The 15,768-nt window shown below is 40.9% G+C and overlaps 1 protein-coding gene across 7 annotated transcripts in view; it reads left to right on the top strand.

The window, feature by feature from the left end:
* The window catches only part of LOC105692460, a 196,977-nt gene extending 184,097 nt beyond the window's left edge, over window positions 1–12,880 (top strand). For 5 of the 7 annotated variants that reach the window (XM_048657489.1, XM_048657494.1, XM_048657493.1 and 2 more), the window contains 2 exons: window positions 11,704–11,912; window positions 12,562–12,880. In XM_048657489.1, coding sequence (XP_048513446.1) covers window positions 11,704–11,884 — 181 coding nt within the window. In that variant the 3' untranslated portion in view covers window positions 11,885–11,912; window positions 12,562–12,880. The remainder of the gene's footprint in view (window positions 1–11,703; window positions 11,913–12,561) is intronic. The other 2 variants (XM_048657490.1, XM_048657495.1) reach the window with 2 other exon arrangements.
* The last annotated feature ends 2,888 nt before the right edge of the window (window positions 12,881–15,768 follow it).

Genomic DNA, 15,768 nt, shown 5'->3' with positions numbered 1-15,768 from the left:
CCGCGAGGTATATAATACCGGGAGTTGGCTTGACAAAGCTCTTGGCACGCAACCGAGCGGGGCCTAAGCTCGTGATTGTACGACGTTACGCGTCGCAGTCGACCGTCGACGAGCGCCGTTGACACTCTTGACGAGGGGCGTCTGTCTTGTTGCTTTCTTTTTTTTTTTTTTTCTTTTTTTTTTTTTATCGTCCGAGATAACTGTCCCGCGACACGCTGCTCCCCCTTCCGACGAGGGCCCCGGACGCGTCCCTCCCGCGCTCGCCCCTCCCCCTCCTTACCCTCTATTTTGATCCCGTGCGAAATCGCGGTTGCATAGCGTATTATGTATCGAGAATTGGGGATAAATCTCACGCTCGATTAGATTATGTACATATACGTACGTACATACCTACATAGCCGAAGAGCGCGGTGCGGTATATAGAGCGACCTAGAGAGTCGTTTGCAGCAGATTTTATTGCACCGTGACCTCCGACAATCTCGTTGACGGATCGTCGTCTCGAGACGAGGAAGGAAGGAAGAGACGCTCTTTTTTCTTTTTTTTTTTTGTTCCTGTTTTTTCATTGTCATACGCTCGTTTACAAGTTAATTATTTAGGAATTATAAGTACGCTCTGCGAGGTGATTGTTCGTAACGTTATAATTGTAACGATATACGCATGTATTATTGGGTTAATGTATCATTCGGTCTATTTTTCATGGAATTTTGTCGATCTTCAGATACAGTTGTTCCAACCGTTCGAAATAAGTTCTTATCTCTCAAGTTCATCGTGTGAAATTGTATAATCGCATGTTTATTAACTATTTAAAAAAGCATGTGTAACACACATACGATTAACGCGTACAAATATACACAACGTACTCTGATATTAGTTTTTATTTTAATTCTCGGATCGCGACAACATTCACATTGTCGGCGTTACAATAAAGATTCGCTCGTTATAATTATTATCATCGTTGAATTACATATACATATATACGTACGTAATATATATATATCGATTTAAATTTTATCAGATCTTTTACCTCGACGCACGAGCTGAAACTTTCTTTATGGTTATAATTATCCATGTGGTATCAAAACTCTCTTTCTTGGGCGTTTTTTTTTTTTTTTTCAACTTTTTTAAATTTTATTTATTTTAATTTATTCTCGAAGTAGTATACGGATACATGCATAGGTATATCTATGTATAAGGTGTACGGCGACGAGGGTTTCACCTACTCAACCACGTTCGTTCGTTCGTTCTCCCTCGCTCACATTTCCTCATAGATAATGTAATGTGTGGTACAGACGTATGGGTATACGTACGGGCGAGTGGACGATCGGCCAATGGGGATAATAGCGTGGCTTATTATCCGAAACTTTTATGCACTCTGATTCATTGTAAATACGAGTCTTTGTCGGTTTGAAAATAAGCTCTATAGATATCTCTTAATGAAGACAAGCCGGCTTAATTACAGTCAGAAATAGTTAACTGTAAACCGGTGCCGTCGAATGTGGAAAAAAAAAAAAAAATGGTAATGGGAAGCAAATGAGGATATCAACTTTACCATAATCTATTTATTTGTGCAGCAAAAGTTACACCCGTACACAATGAGCTTTCAATAAAAATTAAACAAAGAAGAATGAAAAATACCCTCGATAGGTTTGTATCCGTATACACACCTAACGAATACACCGGAATCTCTCTCATCCTAGATGACAATCGCCACGGAGCCCCGAGAGTGACAAACGTGTCGGACAGCCCGTAAAAATCGTCACCGAAAACGCGTCAGTTGTGTTTCGATAAATATCAAGTTACGGTAATTGTACGTATACCTAGTTAAAGGTATTCTTTTACCTCGTTTTTCTCTTTATTTTCGAAAAAAAAAACCCCACACCTTCGAAACAACGCTACGAAAATTTCGTCCGGTTGGGAAACGAATTTGTCGTCGGACGGATCCCTGCGTTTGCCGCGAAGTGCATTACATGGCGCGCATATCGTGATGCAGTCGGTTTTGTTCGCCGTACAAGAGCTGCGGGAGGGACAGGATGTTGCGTTGTAGACGCGTCTCGAGATGCCCCGCGGATAACTGCGCTTACTTATTACGGTCGGTGTACATCTTTATTTGCTTATCCTTTATCCTTAATTGTTTAATCACGTAATGCTTCCATTTTTTCGTTTCTTTTTTTCTCTTGTTTTTTGTTTTTGTTTTTGTTTTTTTTTTTTTTAATATACCTGCCACACTAATTTCTTCATTTTGTTTTTTTTTTTTTCGTTTGCCTCTTTATTTTAAGACAAGGGGTTGAGAATGATAAATTGTAAGTATATACGGTTTCACTTAGGTAGTTATTTTAAACATCCGGAGTGATCTTTGCGCGGGATAAAAATAATAAATAAATAAAATGGAGAGAAAACAACGCCGCTGACACTACCGCTGAGTTACCTCTCTGCGTCGTTTACTCATAATCTGATATGCGGGCAGCTCGAGTCAAATTCTTGCAATTAAATATGGCGCGATTTCCACTCAACGCTGAAATTAAGATAAGAACCAAGCACAAGTGTATAGCCGCTGTATACGCTGTATTATACCGATTCTAATTACCGCCGTTGCACTCAACTGAAATAATAATCATTACGATAAAAATATATCATCGGGTAAACTGCCGACGAGTGCTGATTCTTATAAAATTATACCGTCGCTCGCGTCGCACAACAGGTAAGCTCTCCTCCTTTTTTTCTTCTATTTCTCTTCTTTTTTTTTTTTTTTTCTTTGCAATTTCGTTTCGTGCCCGCCGACGAACGGTTCAAAGAATATCCTTGACTTATAAACCCTTCGTGTTTTTTTTTTGCCTCGAGAACAATCGAACGTGAAAGTAGAAAGTTTACCGAAAATATCGTACGGCGTATACGCGGCGTGTACTTCCTACCCGGCTACCGTCGTTCCGTACCTCGGAGGCATGCAGCAGCCCCTTCAAAAGGGCTGTCAGTTGCATTTTCACTTTTTACCACCGCAATCTATTTTTCCCTCCCCCCCCCCCCCCACACTTTTCGAGTGACCAACGCAGAGTTCGCAGTATATTCTTCGAACGTGCTCTGCGAAGCAAGTCGAGTAAATTGTTTGTGCTAAACGACGTGTAGCTGTAACGGTGATATGTGAAAAATATGTGCGTTGCAATTTTGGAAAAACCGATTTTCATTTTTTTTTGTTTCGACCGATGGTTTTAGAGTGAAAAAACGCTTCGTTCTCTCGTCACCAGAACACAGAGAGGGGGTTCCTCCCTTAAAAAAAGTGCTCTCATTTATTCGTTCGTTTCCCGGCAGGCGAAACACTTAAACGGCTTCGTATAGGTATGTGCGCGCTCGTACACGTGTATATATATTAAAGCGAAGCTATCTGCCTATTGCCGAGTATAGTCGAGGAGGAGGGGAAAAATCGATTTGTAATTTAGCGTATACATCTACGACGCGTGCATTTTCAGCCCGCTTATCTGTATCGCCAAAGTGCACCTAGTTTCTCGTCGTTCACCGCTACTTTCCCATATACCTACACGTATACCACGGGACAGTTCCTTTTCCTCGTCATTTGGCAAAGAGATTTTAACCGTGATTAGGATATCTCTCAACGTTTTTCATTTTACCGGTCAATGTATACGAACGGGCTATTACCGGGTATTTTACATCTCGCCTCCCCACGTATACACTATTCCCGTACGTATACGTTTTTGCAGTAGATTTACAAACAGGTGGTACACCAGTGTACCCCGCGGTGTTCGTACGATGCTCGCATGGCTGTTGGTTTTCCGCACACCGAATAATAATAACAATCATCGTTTCTCGCACATTCGATCACTTTACCTTTTTACAACCGATCGCAATTTTTTCCCAATAATTACAAACGAGTACGGTGCAGAGTACACCGATCGTAAAACGACGGCCGACTGTCTCCGGTTTATCCTAAAGCTCACATTTATCTATCTATGTCCGGTAAATCTTTGTCACTCATCGGAACACAATTTACGCGAGTGAAAATATGCGAGGTTGAAAGCACGATGGGACGATATCGTTCTTGTTTGTACGTGTAAATTGTCTTCGACGCGCGTACAACGTGAATTTTGTGCGGTGGTGCTTTTTTGCAGGGGAGAACGATGATCGATTGGGACTAATTTTTCTGGCTAAACTTTTCGTCCGCCGATCGTTTCCGTCTAACGACCGTTTAAATGTGTGTAAATAAGATGAAATGAGAAAAAAAGAAAAATGTGAGTGCGTATATATCGCTCGTTAAATATATATAAGCCGCGTATAATAATGTCTTGTTTATAAACAGTAGCGGCTGAAGCGCAGCTATTAAGGTAAGAATATAAGGTATATAGTTATGGGTGTATATATTCATAAATGTTGGCATCACCTGCACGCGTATCGCGTGAAATATATATATTTTACGTTTATTATTACACGCGTTCTATACGTTAGAGTTGAAATATATTTTTGTATTTTTCAACATTATAAACGTCTCAATTAATCGAGTCACCGCGTATACTAAACGATCGTTGATCGATGAATAAATATCCACCTATGGTACGGTACCTATATCGTGCCCGCGTACGTTTTCCACGTATGGGTAAACCTACGCCTATAGTTATGGTATATACAACCTATACACCCGTAAATGTATCGGCCATCGTAAATGCAACGCGCGATATATTCATTCATAGCTAGCGTAGCTATACACGGTTGTAATTCACGGTAGATGTATTTCCGAGCGTTTCAGTGTAGTAACAACAGTTTTTATTCATTTCTCGTTCGCGTGTAATAAAATGATCCTTTCATTCCCCGCGAGCTAGTTTCGTACGTGTCGAGGTAGGTATTGTGCATCTATATGGTCATCTCCACGTCCCACACCAGGCGCGTACATATGAGACGAGGTAGTTATACATAATATCAGAAAAGTAAAATTGCTACTCGTCAACCTTGGCTATGTAACCAATTGAGTAAACTATTGAATGTAGATTTTTCACTGACCTAGACGTAATTATCTGTCATTATGAAAATTATATTCTCACATATAGATTCGCACAGCTTATACAAGCTCGTCTTCTGCGATGATTCTTTTTCTTCCATTGTTCAAGTTTTGTGTTTTACAATCAAAATTACTTCGGATGGGTAAAGAGATATAATACAATGTACACATGTACGCGATTTTCTGTTCATTTCATTCGCGTTATTATGTACCCGGAACTCCTATACCGACCCCAAGAAAATTATAAAAAAAAAAAAAAAAAATCGTACAACGCACGGCCTTGATCTTCTGGGGACTAATTATTCAACGATCGCGTTTTAAGAACGATTTTTCAATACTCGTGACTCCAGTTATCCGAGTCTATATTAATAACGAATGTATGAAGTTACATCGAACCCCCCCCCGCGCCCCCCGTATTTTACTTACTGTTCGGTTTAACGCACCTCACTCAAGAATGTCTGGGCCAAAAATGTTATAACGCGGCTACTGTAAAGCTGTAAATTATAATGCAAAGGAAAAGTACGGTACGTAAACGTGTTTCGTGTGCACCGCGCGTTATTCTCGCCGGTCATGATGTTGCTGTTGCACTAGCCAAACGAGTGTATAATTATACATACGTAGGTATTATACGCGCGCGCGCGCGCTCGAAAACCAAATACCCATGCACACATGACGTTGTTTAATATTTCCGTAGGTTCGCTTTTTATGCGCTTTTTGAATTTTCGTTAACGCGTCTCGCACGCGTCGCGAGGGAAGGGTGAGCTTTCGAGAAAAGCTCCGCATTTTTCGATGGTTTTCTTTTCTGGAAAATTTGATCGCGCGGGTGAAGAATCTTCGCGTGAGCTTTTCATCGTTTCATCGGCGATGTGTGTCAAGTGCATAGGTTTGACGAAGTTCGGTAGACTGAATTATTTCGGAAAACTATCGCAAATTTTTGCCCGCGTGAAATTAATTTGAAAATCTTACATTTCTCAACTGGCTTGCGGTGGTTGGCTCTAACTTTTAATTGACACTGAGTTACTCTCCTCGTTAATTTGCCGCTTCGGAGCAGCGGGGTAGGTATATATGTATATATAACCGTTGAGTTTAGTTTGATTTGCGCGATAAGCCTATGGCAAGAAGCTCATAAGGATAGGATCAATTAAAAGCACTACGAGTCAAGTTCGTGGTATCGGCTGTACGGGGGTTGTGTGGGTACCTGGAAAACCAGCTACACGAGGCCTACGTACGTGTAGCTGCAGTTATCTGACGCGGTGAATCGCCTGACGTATAATTCTAAAACGAAATAAATACATAGGAATATGGGTATATCAGCACCGTCCGCATTCATGGTACACGGGCTCGGATAATCAGCCATAAAAAGTGCAGAACTAATGCTGTTGAAAGACAAAAAAGAAGAAGAACTAAAATCCGAAATCTTCTTAGAGTCAACGCTAACGTGTCGAAATGAAAATCCCCGAGGACGATGTCCGCCGTAATCGTATAGGAACGTTTCGACTGTATAATTCAGCTTTAGGCTAGTTTTAAAATAAAAGCCTCCTAGATGAGATTAACCTGCGTGTGATCGCTCCGTGGATGCAATTACCACCGACCCACGCCCCGGTCTGATTTAATTACTCATAAATTTAATTTCCCCAGTTTTTTTTGTTAATTTAGATCCCAAAATTACTCGCAGCGGGCGCCGTATACAAGCTGTTATGACGAATACCGATTTACGTAGGTATACAACACATGCGCTCTTTTCTATTTGCAATGTATATATATACATGTACGTGTAGCGTATGTATATAATACGATATCAACCGTGGGTTGGATGAATATTAACAATTTCGCATCACGAGTAGAAATATTTTTTTCCGCATACTTCCAATAAGATCATACCAACGATCGGTCTGTAAATTAATCCGTTTTAATTATATCCGATTAATATCGAAACGGACGGGCGTTAAATCGATGAATTATCATTCCTCGTATCGTATCGCTGCCCTCGACCGACAAACGTTATTAATCACATTGTGGCGTCGTCATTTCATTATGTGCGTGCGTACCTACAGGCTCACTTAACCAGTTACAACTTCATTATGTAATGATATCCTTTAAACAACTATGCACAACATTTGACGGTCCACGATTAACATATTATTACGCAATGAATTTGAACGGTGAGTTTGTCTACGAAGCTGTTTATCAGAGCGTAAAATGACCGACGTGAATTTCAGTGGGGAACTTAATTTTTTTTCTTTTCATCAATAATTCCCCGCATATTCCCTTCTAATTGCACTGAATTTATATTTTCACACACTCGTATATCATCGGTACGACCGGTTCTCTCTGACTTATACACGTACTTTTGGCATCTGCGTGAACGATGGCAACGCGGTGCAAACTTTCCTCATCCAATAGCTCACGTATCAGGAATACGGATAAATAATATGATGTGTATACATCCATTGCAGCTGCATGTACTAACCATACGACCTACCTCAACATACATATCCGCTGTATAGCTTTCTAATTTCTGAATCGTGTTTGAACACAGTGTACAATATTAACAACATCTCCGAATGGTATTATAGCGTACGATAAATTTAACGATGCACAAAAGTGAGAATACATATATATATATGCACACCCCCCGACGCACCTTGGTACACATGCGAGGATATTACTGCAGCGGCAGTCGAAATATTTTTATTTTTTTTTCTCATTGTCGCATACATATACGTAGAGAACATAAACCGCGATTCGGATGAGTTGTGTTTTACATGTACGTACATACCGGAGGCACGATATGGTACATAAATTTAGACTCGTGCGCTTTTTCAATTGGATCGAATCTAAAATTTTTTTTCTCCCTTTCTTTTTCACTTCGCACCCGTATACTTGTGTACGGTTACAGGGGTTGAAAAAAGTGTTACGAAAATTCCGCTGCAGAGTTTAGCTGCAAGCGCGCATGCAAGCAAATAAATCAATATATATACCGTGTATATTGTATATATATGCACATTTATATACGCGGTGCACATATCCCCTGCACTTATGAAGATATATGTATAAACCAAGTGCAACTTATTATATACCTATATGTACTACGTATATGTACTTGAAGTGCAAATAATATGAGCTCTATGTGTAGACGGTATTTACTGTATATATATATATATATGCACGTTGATACGCGGAGGTGCATACCGTGGAGTGCGAAGGTGTACACATAACTGCAGTATACGTACGTGTGTATATGGTTACGTATATGTACGAGTATATATATATATGTATGTATACGGTAGAAATGGCGCGCTGGTATGGCGTATTGATCTTTTTAGTACCTAGGGCGGTGCAGGGGTATAAGGTATCTTCGCAGACGTACGCGCGCAATCCAACCGGTGCTGCTGCAGACTTGAAGGTCTATATTTCCCGTGGGACAAATATATTTCACTATTTCCTATAAACACAATTTGCCCGGGCCCATTGTGATCCGAATTTATATTCGAACGATATTACGCGTTCCTACGTATATGATGCTGTCCCCGTTGGCCACCGCGTTGCAGCGGCAAATTTCGCGAATATAAGCCTCATTACGTACCCCGCGGGCATATCGGTGGTAATGGCCGCCGAATAGTTGAAGGTAAAATAGAAATGAAGCACCGCCGTATACGCGGTATACCAACATCGCGGCTGTACGTACAATAATTAGTAGTCACGCCAGATTCACTCCAGATTACGATCGCTGATCGAACGCGATGCTTCCGCGAGCGTCCGTGTGTTATACGTACACGCGTACAATGTCGATCTAATAGATCCGTCCGTCGAATTTTAATTGGAAACAATTTTTCCGCTTATAGTTTATTACACTCTCAAGGTCCGGACGACCCTGGTAGGGATTCGTACGATCGCATAATTATTTATATCCAGCTCAGTTGTTTCAAATTATAAATGTCTCCCTCCTACGTGTACCCATATCGTGTATGCAGTTTAATAAACTAATAACAAATCAGTTCGCTACGTCGGCGGTGGTATGACGCCCGCGCTTTGAAGATTGAAAATGCTGCCAATTATTGTATTATATCCTTGTCAATTAGGTACAACTGAAACGAGAGCGAAGGTTGTCGAAAGAATTCGCGCGTAATGTCGCAAAGTTTTTGTTACAATGAGTGGGTATTGGAAGGTCGGTTAGAATTGCGATATTCGAGTTGTACGGATGTGTTCGTTCGTCCGAATATTTAAAATTATACCGAGTGACGATTGATTGATCGAGTGCAACGGGGACGCCGTGCACGCGCTTCAGATCCGCTGATCTTTGCAGTACATCGGTGATGATCAAGTTATGCTAAATTTGCGCTTCCTGCATTTATAGGTGATGTAGGGTACGCGATATACACAGCGCGTATTGCTGCACCGTTGCGATGTACACGCCGCTTAATATCGCTGTTATAATATGCCTATGAAATCTACATTTGTCAACGGACTAATATACGCGTTATTGCGATGATTTGGGTCATCTGAAACGTATCGCGTATGAATAGGTGGTGCAGAACTAAAATTAAACGCTTTTGATCTTCCGCGTAATGTCACCACATCCGTGATAATCTCGCGCAAAGACGCTGCCGATGCCGCTGCAGTCCAGGAATGTTCGACCTACAGCTACGTGAAGAAATGGTATAAGTGTAGGTGAAATTCGGCTCGTATAACTTGTGAGACGGAAAATCCTGCCGACGGTTTTCCCGTCTTCGAAAAGTGATATATTAATTACTATACGTGTCGTTCGATAAATCGGAATCGTTACCGCAAATCGGATTTGGGGATCCGAAACCAATAAATGCGGAGGGATTTTTATTTTGATTTCGGTTTCTGTCGAGCACTGCCGCCGGATGCCGCGAGGCCGACGGCAGTCGAGTTACTCGGCTCGAGGTTTGGACGGTACTTTTTTTCTTTCTTTTTCACGAAGATATTCGTACAGCGTGTTGTATAGCGGCGTCGACGTAGCTACGTCAGGAAAGTCATCTCGTGTGTCGACCGCGCGCCACTCCGTCTAGCGACGCTGTCTGTCAACATTTTATATTTAATCCAGAACACTTTAACAAGCAATAAACAAACACTATATCGCTTAAACGGCACTTAAATTAGCCTCAATACCATTTGAAACGGTCTTCTCGGAAGACCTGCCTGCTTGCATTCATGAAGATGGCCGTGCAGATGGTGGGCAGCGAACTTATCTCGGTATTATAGTAGGAGGGTCGTCGGCGGCTCTCCTCCAGGTCTCCGGGAGGGCCCGAACGGGTGGGAGGAAAAGTTGGTTTCCTCCGACCAGGAGGGCCGGGAGGGACGGAGGGATTCGAATGTCGAGGTAGTGGGGATAACTTGAGCGCGGTAGGGGTACTCTGACGTCATTTAGCGCCGAAGGACCGCCTCCCGCTATACAATGGGCGGGAAGTTCGTAAGGATTTATGACCGCCGATGACTTTGCCATCTAGTTGGGATCTGCGGAACTTTTCAAAGTCACTCGGAGGCCATTACACTGCTATGATTGGTTCGGATTGTTATACTACGACGATCAAGTGAATTTTTTAATTTTATTTAAATGATTTCCTCACAATTTTGAGGGATGGTGAGTCGAAGATTCGAAAAATTTACACTTTTTTTAATTGCCACGAAAAGGTGATCGATTTGCGTCCAACTTCTTTTGTCAATGATGGGGTCATGACTAGAGTGGTAAATCTATATTCAGCTAATCGAAGAGAGATACTAAGAGAGAAGCGATCTTTCTTGATTCCGCACTGGATATTCCTCCAGATATTCATCCGCTCATCACCTGTTCACATGAATGTCAAAAATCTTCCGAGTTTCCAGTTCTTGAGATGCTGTTCTCATTCGTATGACAATAAAATAGTCCTGTCTTTAGCTATGGGATTCATTTCGAATCGTTTCATTTCCATAAACTTGATTCAGTTCATCTTTGGCAACTTCGTCGGAATAATTTGAGAAATTTAGCATTTTCAATTGAAATCAAAGTTCCTGAGAAAAACTAAATAAAAAAAAAACCTCGAATAGGCCCAACAAGATCCCTCGTTCATATTCCACAGGGTAGTGGACTGAGAAACTAATACACTCTATCGGTCGTACTATAAACTAGATTCACGATTCCGGACTTACATTGATGGTAATATCGTAGCGTGTACTTGTCGTTCGAGGTATCCGCAGAATTCAAATTCTCAGGAATTCTGGAACTTCGATTTTCCGTATCCCTAAAGAATCGACACCCTTGATGAGTCGGTTCTACAAAAGGGTGTGAAGATCCCACAAACCATTTTTCGAACGGAAATTAATTGGTTTTACCAAGTTGAGAACCATTTTGAGGTTCATAATTGACCGTAGAAAAAGTGGGGGAGTTTGCAGAGTAATTTTCGACTCTTTCTGATCAAGATAAGGGAAGTTTTAGCGGAAACCCCCCCGAGCAATTGTGGGCAAGCTCGAGCAGCGGTCTAGCTGTGTTGTCTGCCGTTGGTGGTTACGTCAGTTTATGGTCGTTTTAACGATCGACGTAGCACGCGACCCAGCACTAAACCAACCCTACAAAATGCGAGCCACTAGTTTAATGTTTTACGGTCAAATTTATTATCTGTTACCTCCTTATATGCCAGTATAACAATAATAATTGTCACTTCTAATTTCCTCGTAAATCTATCCTCTGCTGGTTGGTAAAGAAATTTTCAACTCCACCGGGTGCAATGGTGCATGAGAAGGCGATCCTCATCCTCTCAGCGGCTCCAGTATCATCGTCTGCTCAAACCGGCTCGAAGTCGAATACCATCCAACCGAGTGAGACTGGCTAACAAGTCCACGTGGAAAATCACAGATGGTGCGACCAACAAACGGTCGGCTTAAGGGCTCTAATTGTAAATCTAAACTTTGGGTAAGTGTTATTATTGTTTTACGATTAAATTCGAGAAGCTCGTGAATTATATCTTGCTAAGTTTTGCGAAAGCTGTGGTCCAAGTTTAACGTATATTCGCAGGCGCAATCTGGTAATTATTTTAATTTTTCGCACGACTTCTGGCTCATAAAATCGATTTACTAGCCACCCGGACGAAAGAGAATCCGGAATCCGGTATTGAATTCATAAAATTTCGTCAGCTTGTGCATGGTCCGCGTACGAGGACATAATAGTAGCATGTTACACGCATACCATGGTAACAGCTTTTCCGATATTTATTTTCGATGTAACGCACGTTACTACAACATTGTTCAAATAACAAGTGGATATGCATATGAATAGCCGTGGGCGCGAAGCGGCGTTTTAGCAAACTTCACGAACGATTTGAATTTTTCGTGAAAAATTAGGAAAAATCGAAGGCTACAGGCTTACCGGTTTTTGCAGCTATAGGTGAAAGAGTTTTCAGAATCTATTGCTGGACGCTTTTCGAATGCATGACGACCACAGAAACGTGAATATCTCGAGTAGTTCCAATGAGGAACCATATTCTACGAGATAACTCAATTTGTTAGCTGTGAAAATTAGCTTTCTGCATGTATTCTTACCGCTGTTTCATTTTTTTTTCCAGAAGACAAACGGGCAGTCCACACGGTAGTGTTGTCCAACGTCAGCTAAGCATCACGATCCTCGGTGCATCTACGTGCCAATCACAACATCTTGTGAAATGAATAATTTGTATAAATATGTTACAATACATATATAAACGAATTATGAACTTTTATGGAATTTTTTTTCTTGAAAACAATTGAATTATCAATTCAATGAAAATCGACAAAGAATGTATATGTTACTTATTATTAAGAACTATCGATCTATCCGTAAAAATTAATTCACGTTGATCATTAAGATTTCCTTGAACATATGTATTTCTGGCTGTTGATTCACCAATAAACATTGGATACTATAATTACACGATTGTTTGATTATTATGATTCACATCTCCGCACGCCGCGATCGGTAATATTCATTGTTAGCTACATTCATGCCTCATGATTTGATGATATCATACGTCATCACATGCATAGTTATCATCATACTTAAACTCGAAACAATTTCTCGTCTGTTGTAATCTCCTGATACCATGATCAGAAAATTTCCGAACCATACGAAATGTCGTGAAGCCCTTGAGAACGGGCATTCAAGATGGACAAATTCGTTAATATCAAGAGCCGGATCATACTCCTTTGCCGTGATCGAGAAATTCCGTAGTGACTTGCAGGACTCACGCTATGCCTGCCTGTGGATTTAATTATTCAATCATCCTTTCACACAAAGCGGAACCGATAATGTAGAATTCTAGAATACCGGCCCTGAAAATTGAAAGTTTGCCGAAAAGTAGGTATTCGTATCAGGAGAACAGAAAACCCGAGGAGGTATTCCGAGACCTGGTGCCTCATCATGTGCATGCCTTCAATCCTTCCTATTTAATCTCCGTATGATACAGAGAGCAACTGGCGCTTTGCAGGACCAATTAAATGCCTGCTTGTGCATTCAATCTCTCACTCAGCCTTTTACACAAAGCGGAACCGATAATGTAGAATTCTAGAATACCGGCCCTGAAAATTGAAAGTTTGCCGAAAAGTAGGTATTCGTATCAGGAGAACAGAAAACCCGAGGAGGTATTCCGAGACCTGGTGCCTCATCATGTGCATGCCTTCAATCCTTCCTATTTAATCTCCGTATGATACAGAGAGCAACTGGCGCTTTGCAGGACCAATTAAATGCCTGCTTGTGCATTCAATCATTTACTCAGCCTTTCACACAAAGCGGAACCGATAATGTAGAATTCTAGAATACCGGCCCTGAAAATTGAAAGTTTGCCGAAAAGTAGGTATTTGTATCAGGAGAACAGAAAACCCGAGGAGGTATTCCGAGACCTGGTGCCTCATCATGTGCATGCCTTCAATCCTCCCTATTTAATCTCCGTATGATAGAGAGAGCAACTGGCGCTTTGCAGGACCAATTAAATGCCTGCTTGTGCATTCAATCTCTTACTCAGCCTTCTACACAAAGCGGAACCGATAATGTAGAATTCTAGAATACCGGCCCTGAAAATTGAAAGTTTGCCGAAAAGTAGGTATTCGTATCAGGAGAACAGAAAACCCGAGGAGGTATTCCGAGACCTGGTGCCTCATCATGTGCATGCCTTCAATCCTTCCTATTCAATCTCCGTATGATAGAGAGAGCAACTGGCGCTTTGCAGGACCAATTGAATGCCTGCTTGTGCGTTTAATCATTTACTCAGCCTTTCACACAAAGCGGAACCGATAATGTAGATTTCTAGAATACCGGCCCCGAAAATTGAAAGTTTGCCGAAAAGTAGGTATTCGTATCAGGAGAACAGAAAACCCGAGGAGGTATTCCGAGACCTGGTGCCTCATCATGTGCATGCCTTCAATCCTTCCTATTCAATCTCCGTATGATAGAGAGAGCAACTGGCGCTTCGCAGGACCAATTAAATGCCTGCTTGTGCATTCAATCATTTACTCAGCCTTTCACACAAAGCGGAACCGATAATGTAGAATTCTAGAATACCGGCCCTGAAAATTGAAAGTTTGCCGAAAAGTAGGTATTTGTATTAGGAGAACAGGAAACCCGAGGAGTTGTACCGAACCCTGAAGATCTTACATGCCTCATTATGCGTATGCATCATTATAGGCCGCTTCAAGATTGATCTCAAGATTATTTGCTCATGAAGGGTTATTAATGGGAGATACGTGCGGGAGTTTTAATATGAATCAAGTCAATAATTTGAGCATCAATTTCCATTTATTGATAAATCATGCAGATAGAAGTCATCAAACAATCGCTTCATTAAAATAGTTATCAACAAATTACACACATTTTTATATTACTCAGAATGTTCATGGCTTTTCCGATATTATGGCATTTTCCTAGTAATTGCAATCATTACAAGCCTGGAGACATAATAACTTATTCATATACGTCAATGTCAATAATTTCTGAATTGAAAACTAGCGGCCCCAAATGCATTCTCTGTTGTAGATGTAGAGATTTTCAACAGCAAGCGCAATGTTATCATCTTGGTACTGGTCCTCTCAGCGAGTCCGCTCTCCTGTTCACTTTGTAAAAAGTCTGAAAAAAAATGAGATCTTAATGAGCATTGGTTCAAGTTCGATTTCGATAACGTATCCGTCGTTTTCGCTAGACGATATACTGGCACTATTCATAATGAGCATAATTATGAGAGTTTGACATTCAAAACGCGAGAATCACTAGCTGTTTTCGAACGGATTCTGATACGGTATTCCTATGTATTCTGATTCCAGTAGTACAAATTTGTAGCTTCAATAATTTTATGTCTCAAATTGATCGAGTTATCGCCTGTCATTTATGTCAAAAGTGAAAAATCGCGAATATTTTGATGGGATTCATTCCTAGATTAATTGAATCACGTTCGCGTGTTCGTAACGCAAATATATGTAAGGAAAGCGTTTTGTGATTGTTTTTCTGAATACTTCAAATTTCGCTCCAAAAAAACACTCAGCCTATAGCCTTAGATATTTTTTACAATTTGAGATAAGATCCCAAAAAGTGTTTTATCGTTTCTGATCCCGTCTCTTCGTGAATTTTGATTTCAAGAATACAATTCTGCAGCCCAAATGATTTTATCTATAAAATTAATGCAGTTATCGCCATTTTATTACTTTGGTGAGTAAATAAACTGAGATATCTCGATCAGTTTTCATCTCAGCATAATTCATGCGACGGATTTTCGTTTTCCAGGTCACGATATACCGAAAGAAAACAATTG

The sequence above is a fragment of the Athalia rosae genome, chromosome 6, assembly GCF_917208135.1.
Source record: "Athalia rosae chromosome 6, iyAthRosa1.1, whole genome shotgun sequence".
Classification (NCBI taxonomy): domain Eukaryota; kingdom Metazoa; phylum Arthropoda; class Insecta; order Hymenoptera; family Athaliidae; genus Athalia; species Athalia rosae.
This window is presented reverse-complemented; position numbering and strand designations above follow the sequence as displayed.